The sequence below is a fragment of the Nesoenas mayeri genome (genome assembly GCF_963082525.1).
Source record: "Nesoenas mayeri genome assembly, chromosome: 4".
NCBI lineage: Eukaryota > Metazoa > Chordata > Aves > Columbiformes > Columbidae > Nesoenas > Nesoenas mayeri.
The window spans coordinates 32,338,027-32,352,442 of NC_137540.1; the positions used below are offsets into that span (position 1 = coordinate 32,338,027).

General features: G+C 38.5%; 1 protein-coding gene across 1 annotated transcript in view; it reads right to left on the reverse strand.

Annotated features, from left to right (window-relative positions):
• The window catches only part of DCHS2 (dachsous cadherin-related 2), a gene marked incomplete at both ends in the record, with an annotated part of 118,354 nt that overhangs the window by 57,367 nt on the left and 46,571 nt on the right, over positions 1-14,416 (reverse strand). The window contains 2 exons of the mRNA XM_080343841.1: positions 2,947-3,178; positions 13,358-13,549. Coding sequence (XP_080199967.1) covers positions 2,947-3,178; positions 13,358-13,549 — 424 coding nt within the window. The remainder of the gene's footprint in view (positions 1-2,946; positions 3,179-13,357; positions 13,550-14,416) is intronic.

The window sequence follows — 14,416 nt, forward strand, 5'->3', positions numbered from 1 at the left end:
TAATTATACAAGAGATCCACATGGCACAGTGCTTGAAACAAAGAATGGGGCCTCTTCAAGGAGCTTGGATGTGGCTCAATCTCATATCTATGCATCAAAACTATCATTGATATATTCTATACAGTTAGTGGCTGACCAGCTGGTATGATATCCTGCCTCGTGAACACAGCTCATTATGCAAAGCTAAAAGCTTTTTTGATAAATCCATACAATTACTTTAACAAAGCAACAGCCAGAAGCAAGCCACAGCAGTGAAGAACTCAGGTTACAGTATTTGTTTTATTATTTTATCCTTTTCTCTTTTAAAAATTAAATAGGGAATGGGAGAAAAAAGTGAATCTTTAGTGACTATTCTAAGTGCCACACTCCAAAAGCACCCTCAAAGAACACTACAATGAGATAAATTCTGAAATATGCAATCTAGATGGCATAAAATAGAAATTACATATACTATGGAGAACAGCACCACAGTGCATATAATTTTGATATATTGTAGTGTAATGTGATTGTTAGCTGCTAATTAATTTAAATCTCATTATACTGAAAATATCTCTGTCCACTTCTACATACAATGCTAAGAGCTATAATAAACATAGTAAGTCAAAGATTTCCATTTATCATTTCTAAATGCGCTATCAGTGACAAAAATTAACAATTGAAAAAATAAAGCTTTTCAGGGAGGCAAATTCATGGAAGACTGCAACACCACTGCAGTGCCTCCTTTTAGGTCCTCTAATAGTGAAAAGAGCAGATAAAACAGAATAACCCATACTGCAAATTGGAAAACTGCAGAACACATCAGTAGCAGACTGTACATCCACAAGATCATAAAATCAAAGACCAAAACTGTAATATAATCTTGTTTGGTTTATGGGTTTGGGGATCCACCTCCTGAAGAATTCCTATTTCTTCTCACGTTTGTCCATTGCCCTCTGTTCACAAAATGCAGCCCACGTAACTAGATAAAGTCCCTCACATAACCTTCGTCAAGACACATTTAGATTAGGCCATATATCAAAGCATATGAAGACACCTTTAGCACAACAAAAACTCCTAACCAGAAGGGGAAGAGCTCAAATCTCTGTGCCTTAAGAGTGAGATACTTGTTTTATATTCCTGTGAACACTGAACAACTTTCACAGCTATTTGAACCACAGAGATTGCCAATTTGTCACACAGAAATTTTGCAGTTTTAATGTTTATTTTGTTTGTAATGTCTATTTTTGCCAAGAGTCTAAAAATCATTCTGCTTGCCAGTGACTGAGCATAAGAACTATTGTAGGTAGATGTGGAAGAATATAAAAGAGAAAAGTGCATTCTTCAGAAAAAAAACCACACACCATTAATATTAATAAGCTAAAATTAGACACAGTCTGACCTCGTGAATTACCCAGGAGATCTGATTAAGTGCAATCAGATTCCAAGCACTATAATGTTGGGAATAGTGTCTCTGACCTAAATGCTCTTCTCATCATGAAATGTCAGCAATAATGATCTCAAGCACCTTCACCTTGCATTTGCTCTGCCTTTGATAAAATACCATGACAGATCTGCAAGATAATAGTAACTTATAAACTTATATGGCCTTCATGATTAAGCATGACATTTTTCCTATACAAAGTGCCAAAACTGAAAAAAAAGGCCAAAAGGTCACACTCTGAGAAAGAAGCATTTCAGAAGACAGGACTAGTCCAAAGCCAGTGCTGCTGGTGTGATCCACAGGGGCTCTCCTGACGAGCCTGCTGAGGCACTTTCAAAATGACCAGTTAAATGAGTGTGGAGATCCAGCTCCCTAATTATTGATTGACCTATATATTTTTGGCATTAGTTATGCCCCAGAGAATCTGATTTGACAGGCAGTTAAAAGTCCACAGTTAAATAAATTCTGAAATAGCCAAGACAAGCAGACCGACTTCCTAAGAAGATTAGTTTCTTCTGTTCATCACAGTATTTTGGGGACTGTTTAAGAAAGTGAAAATAGGCACCATTTGAAAGAACAAAGCCTTGCAATGGTTCATGTGCCAAACAGCTAACATATACACATGTATAACAGTAAAAAAAAATATAAAAAAATCTGAAAACATATATGCCATGACCATCAGGAAGCATAGCCATTGATCAGGATACATTTATATGCAAGGGCTGGCTCTCAAGTAAAATGGTAGCTGCAGTTCACTTAACCACTCTCTGAAAGACACCATGGACATTTGTAGAGACACTGCTCATTTTCTTTTTAAGGTTAGAAAATGGACTACAGGGACTGCTTTGGGGTCATGGGAAAAGTAATTCAATTTGTGAGATTCAACCTGTCTTCAGAAAAATTCACCCAGACTTGTTTATGCCATAATTGTTTTCTTGCTCCCATCATCACTCCCTCATTGAGCCTCTCTCCAGAGACCAGATGGACAAAAAGTCGTATCAGGAAGTACAAGGCAGAAAAAATCACTTACAAAGCTAATCACTGAGTCAAACAGGGAGGCAGCTGGACATTGTAAGACTGTGGGCAGAACAGGGACTTATTTTAGCGTAGTGTGGAGAGCAAGATTAGGACAGAAACAAAGAGATAAAATGAAAGGACAAGCATCTTGAAGGGTCTTTCATTGCTCCTCAAGAGTAAGACCTAAACATTTCAGGAATTCAGATATTATTGTAAAAAAAATAATGTTTTTATTATTTCTTCTAATGATTAATAGATTTATGGCTGAAAATAGTGGATCAGGAGCATACTGCTTGTCCTGTATTGTACTGGCGGGTTTGCCCATTCTCCTGTTTAATCCAAGAAAAGCAAAGGCTTCATGTTAAACCTAAATCCTCCATGTTCCTCTAGAATCATCTTCCAGTAGAATCTAAGTTTCAACTGTATGACATGACTCCAAATTAAAAAAGCATTGCAAAGGAAAATGTTGTATAATTATAGCCTTTCTGAATCATAGACTCATTAATTACCTGTAGATGCATCCACTGTGAAAAAAGAAGAAAATTCTCCTGGGATCAGTTCATATGTGACAACACCATATATTCCTGAATCTCTGTCTGTGGCAACGACATTGATGATCTCTGTTCCTGGCTGTGTGTGACTGCTGATGCTTGTCACATAGATGGCTTGTTCAAAAACAGGTTGATTATCATTAATATCTTCTATCTCGATGCGAACAAAAGCTTGGGCACTCAGCCCCCCCTGTGGGAAAAAATCAGGGAAAAAAAAAGCAACCACACAACAAGGTCAGTTTTAAAAGTGTACACAATAGAATGATGCACATCTGGCTTCAGCCCATCATTAGGAAATGGAACATGCTGCAAGAATACTGAACAATGAAAACATCTGTTAAAAACAACTTAGAGTATCTGTAATACCCCAAAATACTGCATTTAGGCAATCTACATGCTCAGAACAACTCCAGTGGGCTCACCCCATACACACAGAAGTTATGTGAAGTTCTTATGACAGTGAGGTCTGAACACAAAGTTATTTTTGTTAATAGTAATGGCCACTACACATGTAAAATCTGTGCTAGTCTAACTTTTACTGTAATCACCCAAACACCACTTACTCTTTCACAGATGAAAGTCAAGGCTTTCTGCACCAGAAACACATGCCCATCAGGTGACTGTGGTGCTCCAGTAAAGCAGGAATAACTTCCTTCTATCTATGAATCTTTCAGATTGATGTGAAGTGTGACTATTTTAACAGCAAATATGAGGCTTTTTGAACTGTTGATCAAGGGCATAGGCTGAGAGCAGAGCAGTGCAGGACAGCCAAAACCCGACCTGTCAGGCTGCTGTCTTGCAGACATACCCTCAGTTATCACTCTGGCAAATTTAAGCACACACAGTGTGTGTGCCTACAGGTGTATGCGTACATATAAAGTGTGTGTGTATATCTATATCTATATCTATATATATATATGCATGTATGCACATGTGCATGTGTCTGCGTACCCACACCATCACTTTGTGCACACAGAGACAGAACAATACCAAAGATGACTGAAGCACACAGCTGAAGACATTTGTTCATGCAAAATTTATGACTGATTACATAATTTTATTTCCAGGACATTTGTGATTTTGCAGGTAAAGAGGTCTCACCATGCCTTTCTGCTCATTTGTTTTCCCTACGCAAAAAGCTGGGAAGAGAGCCAGGTGTTGGCGGTTTCAGCACCGTACCTCCTTGCAACCCCAGCCAGCCCCTGCACTGCTATCCTTACGGCTGAAGCTCCTGCTACAGGTGCCCATCAAGAGCCCACTGAAACACCAGGTGGGCAGCCACAGGACCACCTTTAGCCTTTCCCTACAGCGAAACTGGAGAAGAGAGAAGCAACTGCAAGCTGGCTTACAAACTACGCTACAGCAAAATCACCGTTTGCCATTAATTGAATTTTGAATTTTGCAATAATCTGGAAAAAAAGACAATTCTGTGGGTGCAGAAGTGTAGACCCCACAGGGCCTTGAGTGAAACAAATGGCAATTTACTTTTCAGAAGCTCTGCCTTGTACTGCTGCTGGACTCCATCAGTTTAGAGGGTTTCATATTTCCAGGGTTATTTTATAGCTGTAATGACCATAGACATTTTTTAAATAAAGCAGCTTTTGGTAAATGCTGGGGCACTTAGGTGTACAGTAGAGGCACAAAGCAGCACACGTGTGTGTAGCCTGCACATGCTGTATGCAGGACATTAAGATATAGACAGAAGAAGAATCCTGTGCTATTCAAAGTCCCACAGGGACCACCATGCTTGTACCAATTAGTCACTTACAGAAACCGCTGACACAGAGATGTTGGTACGTACATGAGACAAGCTATGCTGAGCAAGTCCAAATTTCATTTTGCAGTCACTGTATCTATGATATAAAAAATAACTAGGTTGCATATTTCTGCAACCTAACTGTTCATGGCAGTTATTTTTAAAACTGACCTTCATGAAACTATCCAGTGATTCAGACTGGATACTACTTATTTAGACTTGCTGTGCAGCCTGGCTGTTTTCCCGAAACTATTTTTGATGATTTGCTTATTATATCCACAGGGTCAGACTTATGTCTGGGCAAAAAATACTATCAGCATTCTCTTCCATATTTCCATAGGGATTTTTGCTTTGTTCTATTTTGTTCTTTTCTTCCTTGTAGTAATGTTAGCTCTGTTTGGTAGCAGTGAAATTCCCATAAAAGCTCAGGCATTGTGCATCTATGTTTCACCTCAGACCAAGACATCTGGCCCACATCCTCCTGCTGTGCTTGGGTTTTCTTATGAAGAAAAGGCATGGCATGTTTCCAGGGCTCACCCTGCTGCAGAGGAAACCAGCAGCCAGGATACGTGCCTGGGGACCAGGACTGCGAAGGGCACTGTGCTATCATCAGTCTCAAGCTACTGAGGCAGTCATGAAACTGTGCTGATACACTGTCACTGCCAACACCCCAACCCTGCCTCAGGGTGAGCCCCTTCTCCAACACCTTTGTTTCCACAGGAAGGAAATCCCTGCATATGAGCTAAGAAAGCCCTATGTGCTCTGTTCACGTCCACTGTCAGAAGATGCTCTGTGGCTCCACAGCACCCAGGTACTTCAGGACAGGAATCAGAAACAACATTTTTAAGAGAAGAGGGCCAAGGAAGAAGTGAGGTCAAGAATAAAAAGCATCTAAAAAGAGGCAAAGTTTGGAAGAGCATGAAAACAAGCTGCAAAAACTCATAAGAACTTGTGTTAAATTACGTCTTCCAAGTTTCATTATTGCTAAACATTAAAAAACAATAACAACAACAAAACAAAAAAACAAAAAAAAAAAAAAACCCACACCACTGTCCAGCCAATTTGTATTTATCCTACGGAGTTACGGAAACGTTGCAAAGTCTTTGGAAATCGATTAATTCTTAGCATATAGCTAAGGAAGCAAGTTGGAGACCTACTAACTACTTAATCTCTCAGAAGGCAGACCAAATTTTATGACGGAGACAGATCCTTCTTTTCCTGAAGAAGCAGTTTATTCCCTCACATACAAGTCAAGTACAATATTAACTTATTAACTTATTATATTAACTGGTTATGACCCAGATCTTGCTCTGGCTATGAAAAATTTTAAGTATCATCCCATGTGAGAAAGAATAAACTGCTTCTATTTCTAACCACATGGATGTATTTCACCTACTCAGAAGCAAGCACAACATAGCAAATCTTCTGAAATATGAAGGCTGGTTTAAACAAGTCTGTTACTGACAGAAAATTACATTTGACAAAACATCTTAAAAGCTACAGAAAGCCACAGTTGTTAATTCTGAAATCCCTTTTCTCAAATGTTCAAATATTTTTAATTATTGTTGTGCTGCTTGATGTAAGAAAACATCACAATTGCAATGGTTTCATTGTCAGAATCCTGAGTTGTGTGCCCCATGGAACAAAAAGGGGACATAAGAAACTACCACCAAGTCAAAATAACCCAAAGTAATATTTTCTGTACTTTAGCAGGACCACCTTTGTCTGAAAATATAAAGCTACTAGTACACCTCTTTATCACGTCTTAAAAAAAAGAAATCCTTCCTTTGGCAGGAGAGACTCTTCAGCTCAGTGAGCATAAATGGTGCCACTTCGAACAGCTGTATTTCTTCATCTTGATGCTGTAAAAGGCTTAAGAATCCATCAGGATTCCCACTCCAGACTCCAACATTTTTGTCAGTGAATTGTGCTGTCAAATTTTTGTTCCAAACTGAACGGTGATATACAGGATCCATGACATGAAGACTTTTTTTTTTTTTCGTTAAACCTAAAAGATATGTCTCCTTGAAGTCACAATGCTGTCAAAATGGAGAGACATTGCCAATTATTTCAAAAGCCTTAACTTCTTCAGAAGCTCAAGTACTTATCTATAGGTTTCACTGGCTTCAGCACAAAAGACAGTTGGACAAGAAGTGTGGTTTACCAAAAAGTAAGAGATGAAGAACAAAGTGTTTTTCTATGCAGAAAGGGAGTAAGAGAGTCACTAAGGTTTCAGTATTATCAGTTCTTCAGATTCTACATAAGTATCAATCTACACAACTAGAAGAGTTTATATGTTTAATGAATGATTTTTTGGTACCTGTTTAAAGATGAGTAGTAACATAAAAGATGGTAATGCCATCCTCTGCATTGACAGGCAATTCCATAATCTGCTGCAAGTGATGTAAGTAGAAGGAGTTCAGAACACACTGAAATTTCCACCAAAAATGTATCATTGACCTTCAGCCATGAAGCCCAAGCCTGGTCTCCTCTTTCCATGAGAAAACTTCCACTTAGAATCTCATCAGGTCATATTGGGAATTATGCAGTGCTTTTTTTGTGGTTTTGTGGGGGTTTTTTGTTTGTTGTTTGTTTGTTTGGGGGGGTTTGTTGGTTGTTTGGGGGGTTTTGTTTGCTGGTTTTGTTGTTTTGGGTTCTTTTTGTTTTGGTTGGTTGGTTGGTTTTGGTGTTTTTTTGTTTTGTTTTGTGGGGTTTTTTCCTAAACAAAAAGGAAACACACCTTCTTGAAAGAAAAAATACTATTCAGCTGAACTGTTAAGCTACAGTATGACAAAGCTCCTATTCTGAACAGACCTTTAAGGTCATTACATGGAATTACATACAAAATACATGGTTTTGAAGAAACCCAGGCATAGTACTGGAGTCAATACCATGAGCCAGCTTTAGCCAAGTGTTCTGTAACAGTGACATCGGTTTGTTCACAATACACAAAGCTAAAGCTCAACCTTTCATCTCTTTTTTAGTCTTTTTTGCATATGTGCACTTCAATTGCCTACGCAAGCAATTCTCGAAGCATTTAAATAAAATTTTGAATGACTGCTTCATAACAAGAAGTAGTAACACCTATCTGTGCAAGGAAGCACATAATTCTGAGTAAACTCTGTGAGTGACAATCTTGAGCATACGGTACAGATGTGATGACAACCCACTATATAACTGTGCCTTCATATTTAGCAGCTGCGCTTGTATATGCAAGTAGATGTGACTTGTGATCTACTTTAAAGTACTATATTTAAAATTCTTAGATTTTTATTTTAGTTTCTACAAGTGCATCTGATTTTGAAGTATTCAATGTATTTAAAAAAAAAAATTAAAAAAGAAAAAGCACAAATTTTCCAGAAAAACATAAAAAGACTCAAGATTCACAAAGTTAGAAAGCTAGAGAAGATGGCAATTAAAAGTCTTATTAGGTTAATACTAATCAACTGGCAATGAAAAGAAGCATCCTTTTATCTTTTACAGAGAATTTTAGGTCTCAAGGTGTTCAGCTGCTACATAATAATTGCAAAAGGTTCAATACACCTACACAACCAATCTCGGTCGCAGCAGACACCTCGTAAGCCCTTGCAGCATTCATGAGATCTCTAGAGCCCTGTTTGAACCCAAGTGCTGGACATGCTCTGTAGCTCTGTGCCACTGTGTCACTGTCCACCAGCAGGTTGTAACCAGAGGACAGGAAAGGCACAGCTCAGATTAGCAGATGAACATATGGAATGGCTTCCCTCCACCCTGCACACCCAGGTCTGCCCAAGGGCTGCAGAGCCAAGGCGGGCTGCATGCCCTTCTGTTCACCTACATCATGCTTTGACAAAAATTATTTCCATGGTTTCGTCCTGTGACATGTACACCCTTTCCCTTGGAGCAAATACAGCCCAAAATCAGCAGATCGTAGTCCAGGCAAAGGCGAACAGATGGGCGGGGGAAGAGAGAAGCACCACTACAGGGGGCATGACTTCAGCAGGTAGAGGCTTCCTTGGGCCAACCAGTTAGGATGCAAGACATCCTCAAGACACCCTGAAGCATCTTCAACCCTGACAACATCTAAAAGCTGTCACTGTAGTCCAGAAACAAACAAACATCCCCAGCCCTCGTCTTCTCTCTCACAATGTGTCCAACACAAAAGAAAAAAAAACCAAAAAGCTGTGGGTCACGAACACATTTAGAACATACCTGACCACTACATGCTAGTGAATCCTGAGATACGCTGAAACCAGAGCCAGATGGGGGAAAAACAGGTAAAATGAAAAGGCACTGTGGGCAGAGATTTTCAAACAAGCCCACCACCATTCAAACCATCATTAAGGACAATCTTATTACAGCACTCAAGAGCCTCACTTGGAGAAAACAAAACCAAGCCAGTCCACTCCGCAAAGGGAAAAGGCAAGAAAAACCACACAAACCAAATCCTAAACCCTTGGGCTCTCAGTAGGTATAGAGACGTGGTGTGTGTTACCCCTTACAGTGCGGGGCACAAAAAGTGGAAGAGACCTCTGCCCATGCTCTGCAGTTTTCAAAACTTCTTGCCACACTGATGAAGAAAGTCAGTACACTGATATGTGCACTGCCTTACCTAGACAGATCTTTGTTGCTGGAATTGGTCCATGTCTGGCTGCAGCATTCACAAGCACAGGTCATTCTGTCTTCCTCAGCTTTTCAAGAAAACTCTGTGGGCCAGCTCTTCCCAGAGTCAAGGCTGGACACTCCTGAATGCCTCTCATTGTGCACCAAACCCAAGATTGTGCAACTTTGAGATTTTGGCTTTGAACATCAGACAACTGTTTTCTGTAAGCATATAGTACACATTTTGCTAAACAGAATTTAAATTAACATTATTCCAATTAAATATCTCTGGATTGTGACAAGTTTTCTCTAACAGCTGCAGGCATTACTGTTCATTTGGTTGAAAGACAAAGAGAGGTGATGGGCATAATAAAAAATGCAAATGAATAAACAAAAAAGATTGAATTATGCATGATACATAGCAATAAAATTTGCCACTGTAGAGCAGAAAAAATGTGAGCTATTACAAAAAAAAAAAAGGTTTCACACATGAAGATTAATTCACATTAAGACTTTTTAAGGCAGAAGTACACAAAATGAGAATATAAGAAGCATAGATTTACATATGTAGTGTTCTGGAGACCCCCAAGAGAACAGGGAAAACACACATAATGGAGTGTCCATTTCAGTCACATCGTGAAAGCAAACAAATAAAAAAAGCCAAACAGAATAATTAAAACCTATCAGACCAAATTGCATATATTCAAAACCAAAAAGTAGTAATTTTGTCCCCTGTACTGCTTTTGAACACATGCAGATGCTTTTACTAGAATTCCTGTTTTTCCATATTTTCCTTTTTGCAAAACTTGATTTCACAGTATGCCTCATCTAAATCTCTCTCAAGTGTTTGTGAATGTTCCCCAAGCAACATACCTTCATCTGATTTTTTTTTTTTTTAGAGAAAAATATTTAGCATTTTAACATCATTGTAAAAAAATTTCAGCTGATTGTAAATTCAAAGACCTCTCTAAATGTCTACTGAAACTGTCTCTGATGTGTCGAAAGTGCAGAATTACAGCTGCTGTGACTAAGGGCAAGGTCTGAACAGGGGGTGTCCCAGGCATAGCTGGCATTTCAATCACTGGAGAGTCACCCTCATTGCTGGAAGAGCTCTCAGCCTGCCACAGTTCAGACACAAGACTGAAGAAGAAGGCCAGATGCAGATGCTGTGGGATTCAGTCCACACACTTTTTTTATAAACCTAGGTACATGATTTCTTTTCACATAAAAGCATTTCAAGGAGCAGTTCCAAATACATATGCCAAGTGACTTTGGGACTGCAATCAGTGCTCCCTGCCAGTTGAAAAGGCGAATACATGATGATCAGTCTTGTCCCCACTTAATTAGTGAAGAGTGCTCCCACAAGCTCTCACAAGATGTTTATTTAACGTCAGTTTAACAGAATCTGTTTTCCACTTGCCCCTCCATGGGTTCTTGCATGCAATTGCAGTTCTCTCATTACTCTTTCTACATAGTGCATAAAAGATCAATGAGCTCCAAAACCATGTAATGGAGAAGCAATGAACAGGTGGAGGAAACTGATAGTTTTGCTGTAAGATAAAATGAGCGCCACCTGGAAAATACTTTCTTTTCCTCCTCATTTCTGATTAACTTTGTTATTTTCTTTCCTTCCTGTCTCTCGCCCTCCCCTTTGTCAACAGTGACCCTTTGCTCTTCCTCCGTCTTTTTTGTACACTTTTCTCCCCTGGTCACAGCTTCTACTTTGAAATCCACACCTAACATATTTAATCCATCAAAATCATCAGCAGAATGCCAGGAGATAAAATATCCCACTACAATTCTGCTGTAAAAGTGGAAAGTGGCTAAACATAAGTTCACGTATACTGAAAATTGTAATGAACACGGAATTTAGGTGCTTTAATATTTAGGTATTGTATGAGCTAATTTTTAGAAGATAAATCAATGTCATCTACAAAGTGCTGAATTCTAATAAAAAGATCAAGTCCTGCCCGTCACAGATAAGGCAATCAAAAATTGAATCACCTTCACTATTACTGAACTTCAGAAAACACAAGGTCCCTAAAAGAAGATAAATCACAGACCAATTTAAAAATCAAATACTCTATAGTTTCAATGCATTGGCATTTTCCTTTAACTTTTGACATAAGATTTATCACTAGAGCAATAATTTAACCAAAAAAATGCATCAACCTTTTTTCATGTGAACCTATTTTCAAAACAATCTTCTCAGCCTGAGAAACCTGTCAGAATTTCACTGCTATTGTCCAGCTCTCACTTAGCCTTTTTTAATAAGACTAATCTTGATATTCCAGATACATATATGTATTCTTTACATTTATACAGCTTCAAACCATGTATATGAGAGAAAAAAATGAAGTGATGAACTATAGTAGAATATATAATTTTCTGCTGTTATACATCGTAATACTGACTGCTTTATTCTTCGAGACTTTGAAATGTGTACTCAGGTGTATGTTACAATATTTTGCCTAGAAAGGAATTTTGAAGACAGAAATCACAAACCAGAGAAGCTCCAAAATGGGCACATAGACTTACTTCTGCTGGAAAGGTTACATATGCTAACCTAACAATAAGACTTACATTCTCAAATGATGAGATGTTCAAATAAGACAAAGCCAGGAAACCAATACACAAACAAAAAAAATTCTTATATAATTGTTTATCCTCGAAAGAAAAATATGGGGAAGGCACACTGCTAAAGGCACTGTAGCTTCTTAAACACCAAATAGTGACAGCTAAAGTAAAAAGCAGAAGAATTGGTTAACTGTTACACAAATATCCAAATTCAAAGGCACACCAGTATATCCTCAACAACTACATTCTCAAAATGCAACAATTAATACCAAACATAATCAGCAGCTATGTAAGTTCATCTACTTATAAATATGGAAGTCATAGTTCATCAAGTTTCTGCAGTGTATGGTAACAAAAAGCACATCTTTGTGAAAAATACAGTATTTCTAGCACAATTGCATTTCTTTTTTTAATTTATATTAGATGTGCTGAGGACAATATCCTAAATGCAAGCTTAATATCCAAAGTATGAAATGAAGATCTAAATAGCCTAAAATAATTCAATTTCAATGTTTTTCAGCTCAAATTGTCCTGCAAAATGTGACCTGAATAACATGAATCTGTAAGTTTAAAAAAGTGTCCTTGAGTTAATTTTAAACATTTGCAACCAGCCAGTAACCTTTTTCTTCAGCCTCTTCACAGTTCACTACTAAAGCTGAAGAAAGTTAAGAAAAGTACCAGCTGGTCTTTTTCTGGGCCTCTCATTGCAAATACCCTTTGGATACTTTCATAACACAATTAAAACCAGGAATTGTTTTCTTCCAGTCCTGTTCAGGAGTCTGGCTACCAAAATTTTGTGTTACATGGCACCCAGTAGACCAAGCATCCGCACCCAGACATCTTATTTTCCCACCACAATGAACATCTCCTCACCATCCTTGCCAAACAGAGATCTGAAATGGATTATTTCATGCCCATGAAACTTCCCTGCCCTCGCTCTCCTGTGAACATCTACTTCTTAGCACCGGCTCCTCCTGTAAAGTAGGAAAACTTTCAGACATGCTGCAGCAGGGAGGCTGCCACAGCAGCAATGGCATCAGCTACCAGGAAAGGATAAGGAAACTTACTCAGGGAAACCACTGGCATCCCAGAAGCCAGACAGTTCTAGCGCAAGTTGGTGGTTTATTACTGCTGCCAACATCTCAAAAGCAGGGAGCAGAGGTAAACCTGCAGTCACAAGTTCCAAGAGGGGGAGGAAAATCAGCAGGGACTAACATGTCCTAAAAATGGTTTTAAACAACTTCTTGAGGAGTGATTTTGGATTTCACAGCCAATTTCACCAATTATGGTCAAAGTTTATGCTTTGTGAAGTATCACATTCTGCTCTCTAGGGGTAAGAAATTTTAGTCAAAATCATGCAATTTTCACATACTCCATTAACCTTTAAAAGTATACAGCACATTCAAATTTGCAAACACATTCGCAAATCTGGAAGTATGGAAGTACAGAACTTACCCCATCTGTAGCTTTTACTAAGAGATCGTAAGTGGTTGGATCTCCTTCTCTGTCAATGTCTTGAGACACACAGATCTGACCAGTGCGTGGGTCAATCTGGAAGGCTTTAGATTTTTCATAATAATGGAATCCATCATAAAGAGAATACTCAATTTCACCAAACTGGTCGGCATCTGCATCTGTTGCTTTAACCTGCAGGGAAACAATGGAGGTAAAAAAAGAAACCAGCAAAACCATCATTCATTAATTCAAAAAAATCACAGCCACTTTGTTTTAAAGTTACCTGTTTGTGTTTTAGAAGCAAATGTGCATACACAAAATAAATACAACCACACTTTGCTAACTAAGCTGTCTATCTGCAGTTTGTAAAATAACGACTCAGGCACTGATAGTGTAATTACTGCAACAAGCATATAAGATTGATCACACCTTATCTGTAAAATTACTTGTTTATCTGTCAATAATTATCCCCATCAAATGGACTTCCCATGGCTGGATGAACCACATGAATAGGACATGCTACTTTCACTTTTTGTTATTTTTACCAGTGAAGGTACGTCTTACGAAAACCACGTCACATGTAGATCAGAAAAGTGCTGCAATACATTCTTACCTAATATATTTTCTAAAAGATTCCCCAGAGCTGAACTTCATACTTCATTTGACAGAGGGCTTGGTGCTACAGTGATCCATAAAAGTTGAGGACTGGAGGGGGTTTGAATCTCCAGTCATCTCTCCAAAGAGCCAGAGCCCTACCAGCACAACTAAACATGCCTGTCACATGCAGGCAGAGCACAAAGCAAGAGATGCACAGACTGCAGTAAGTTCCTGTGGGAGATTTAATTACTTTGTCAGTGTAGTCTTGCACGTAGCTATAACTGCTGAATGACAAACAAGCCTAACTTCTTTTCAGCTATATTAAGTACATCTATAAAGCTGCATGAATCCTGCTGTAAATCCCAAACAAATGTTGTAAATAAGTACTTTAAAGAAAGACTTCCTTCAGAGAGAGATTCCTCTGCAACCACATGGCATCATCTGCAAAATATATATATAAAA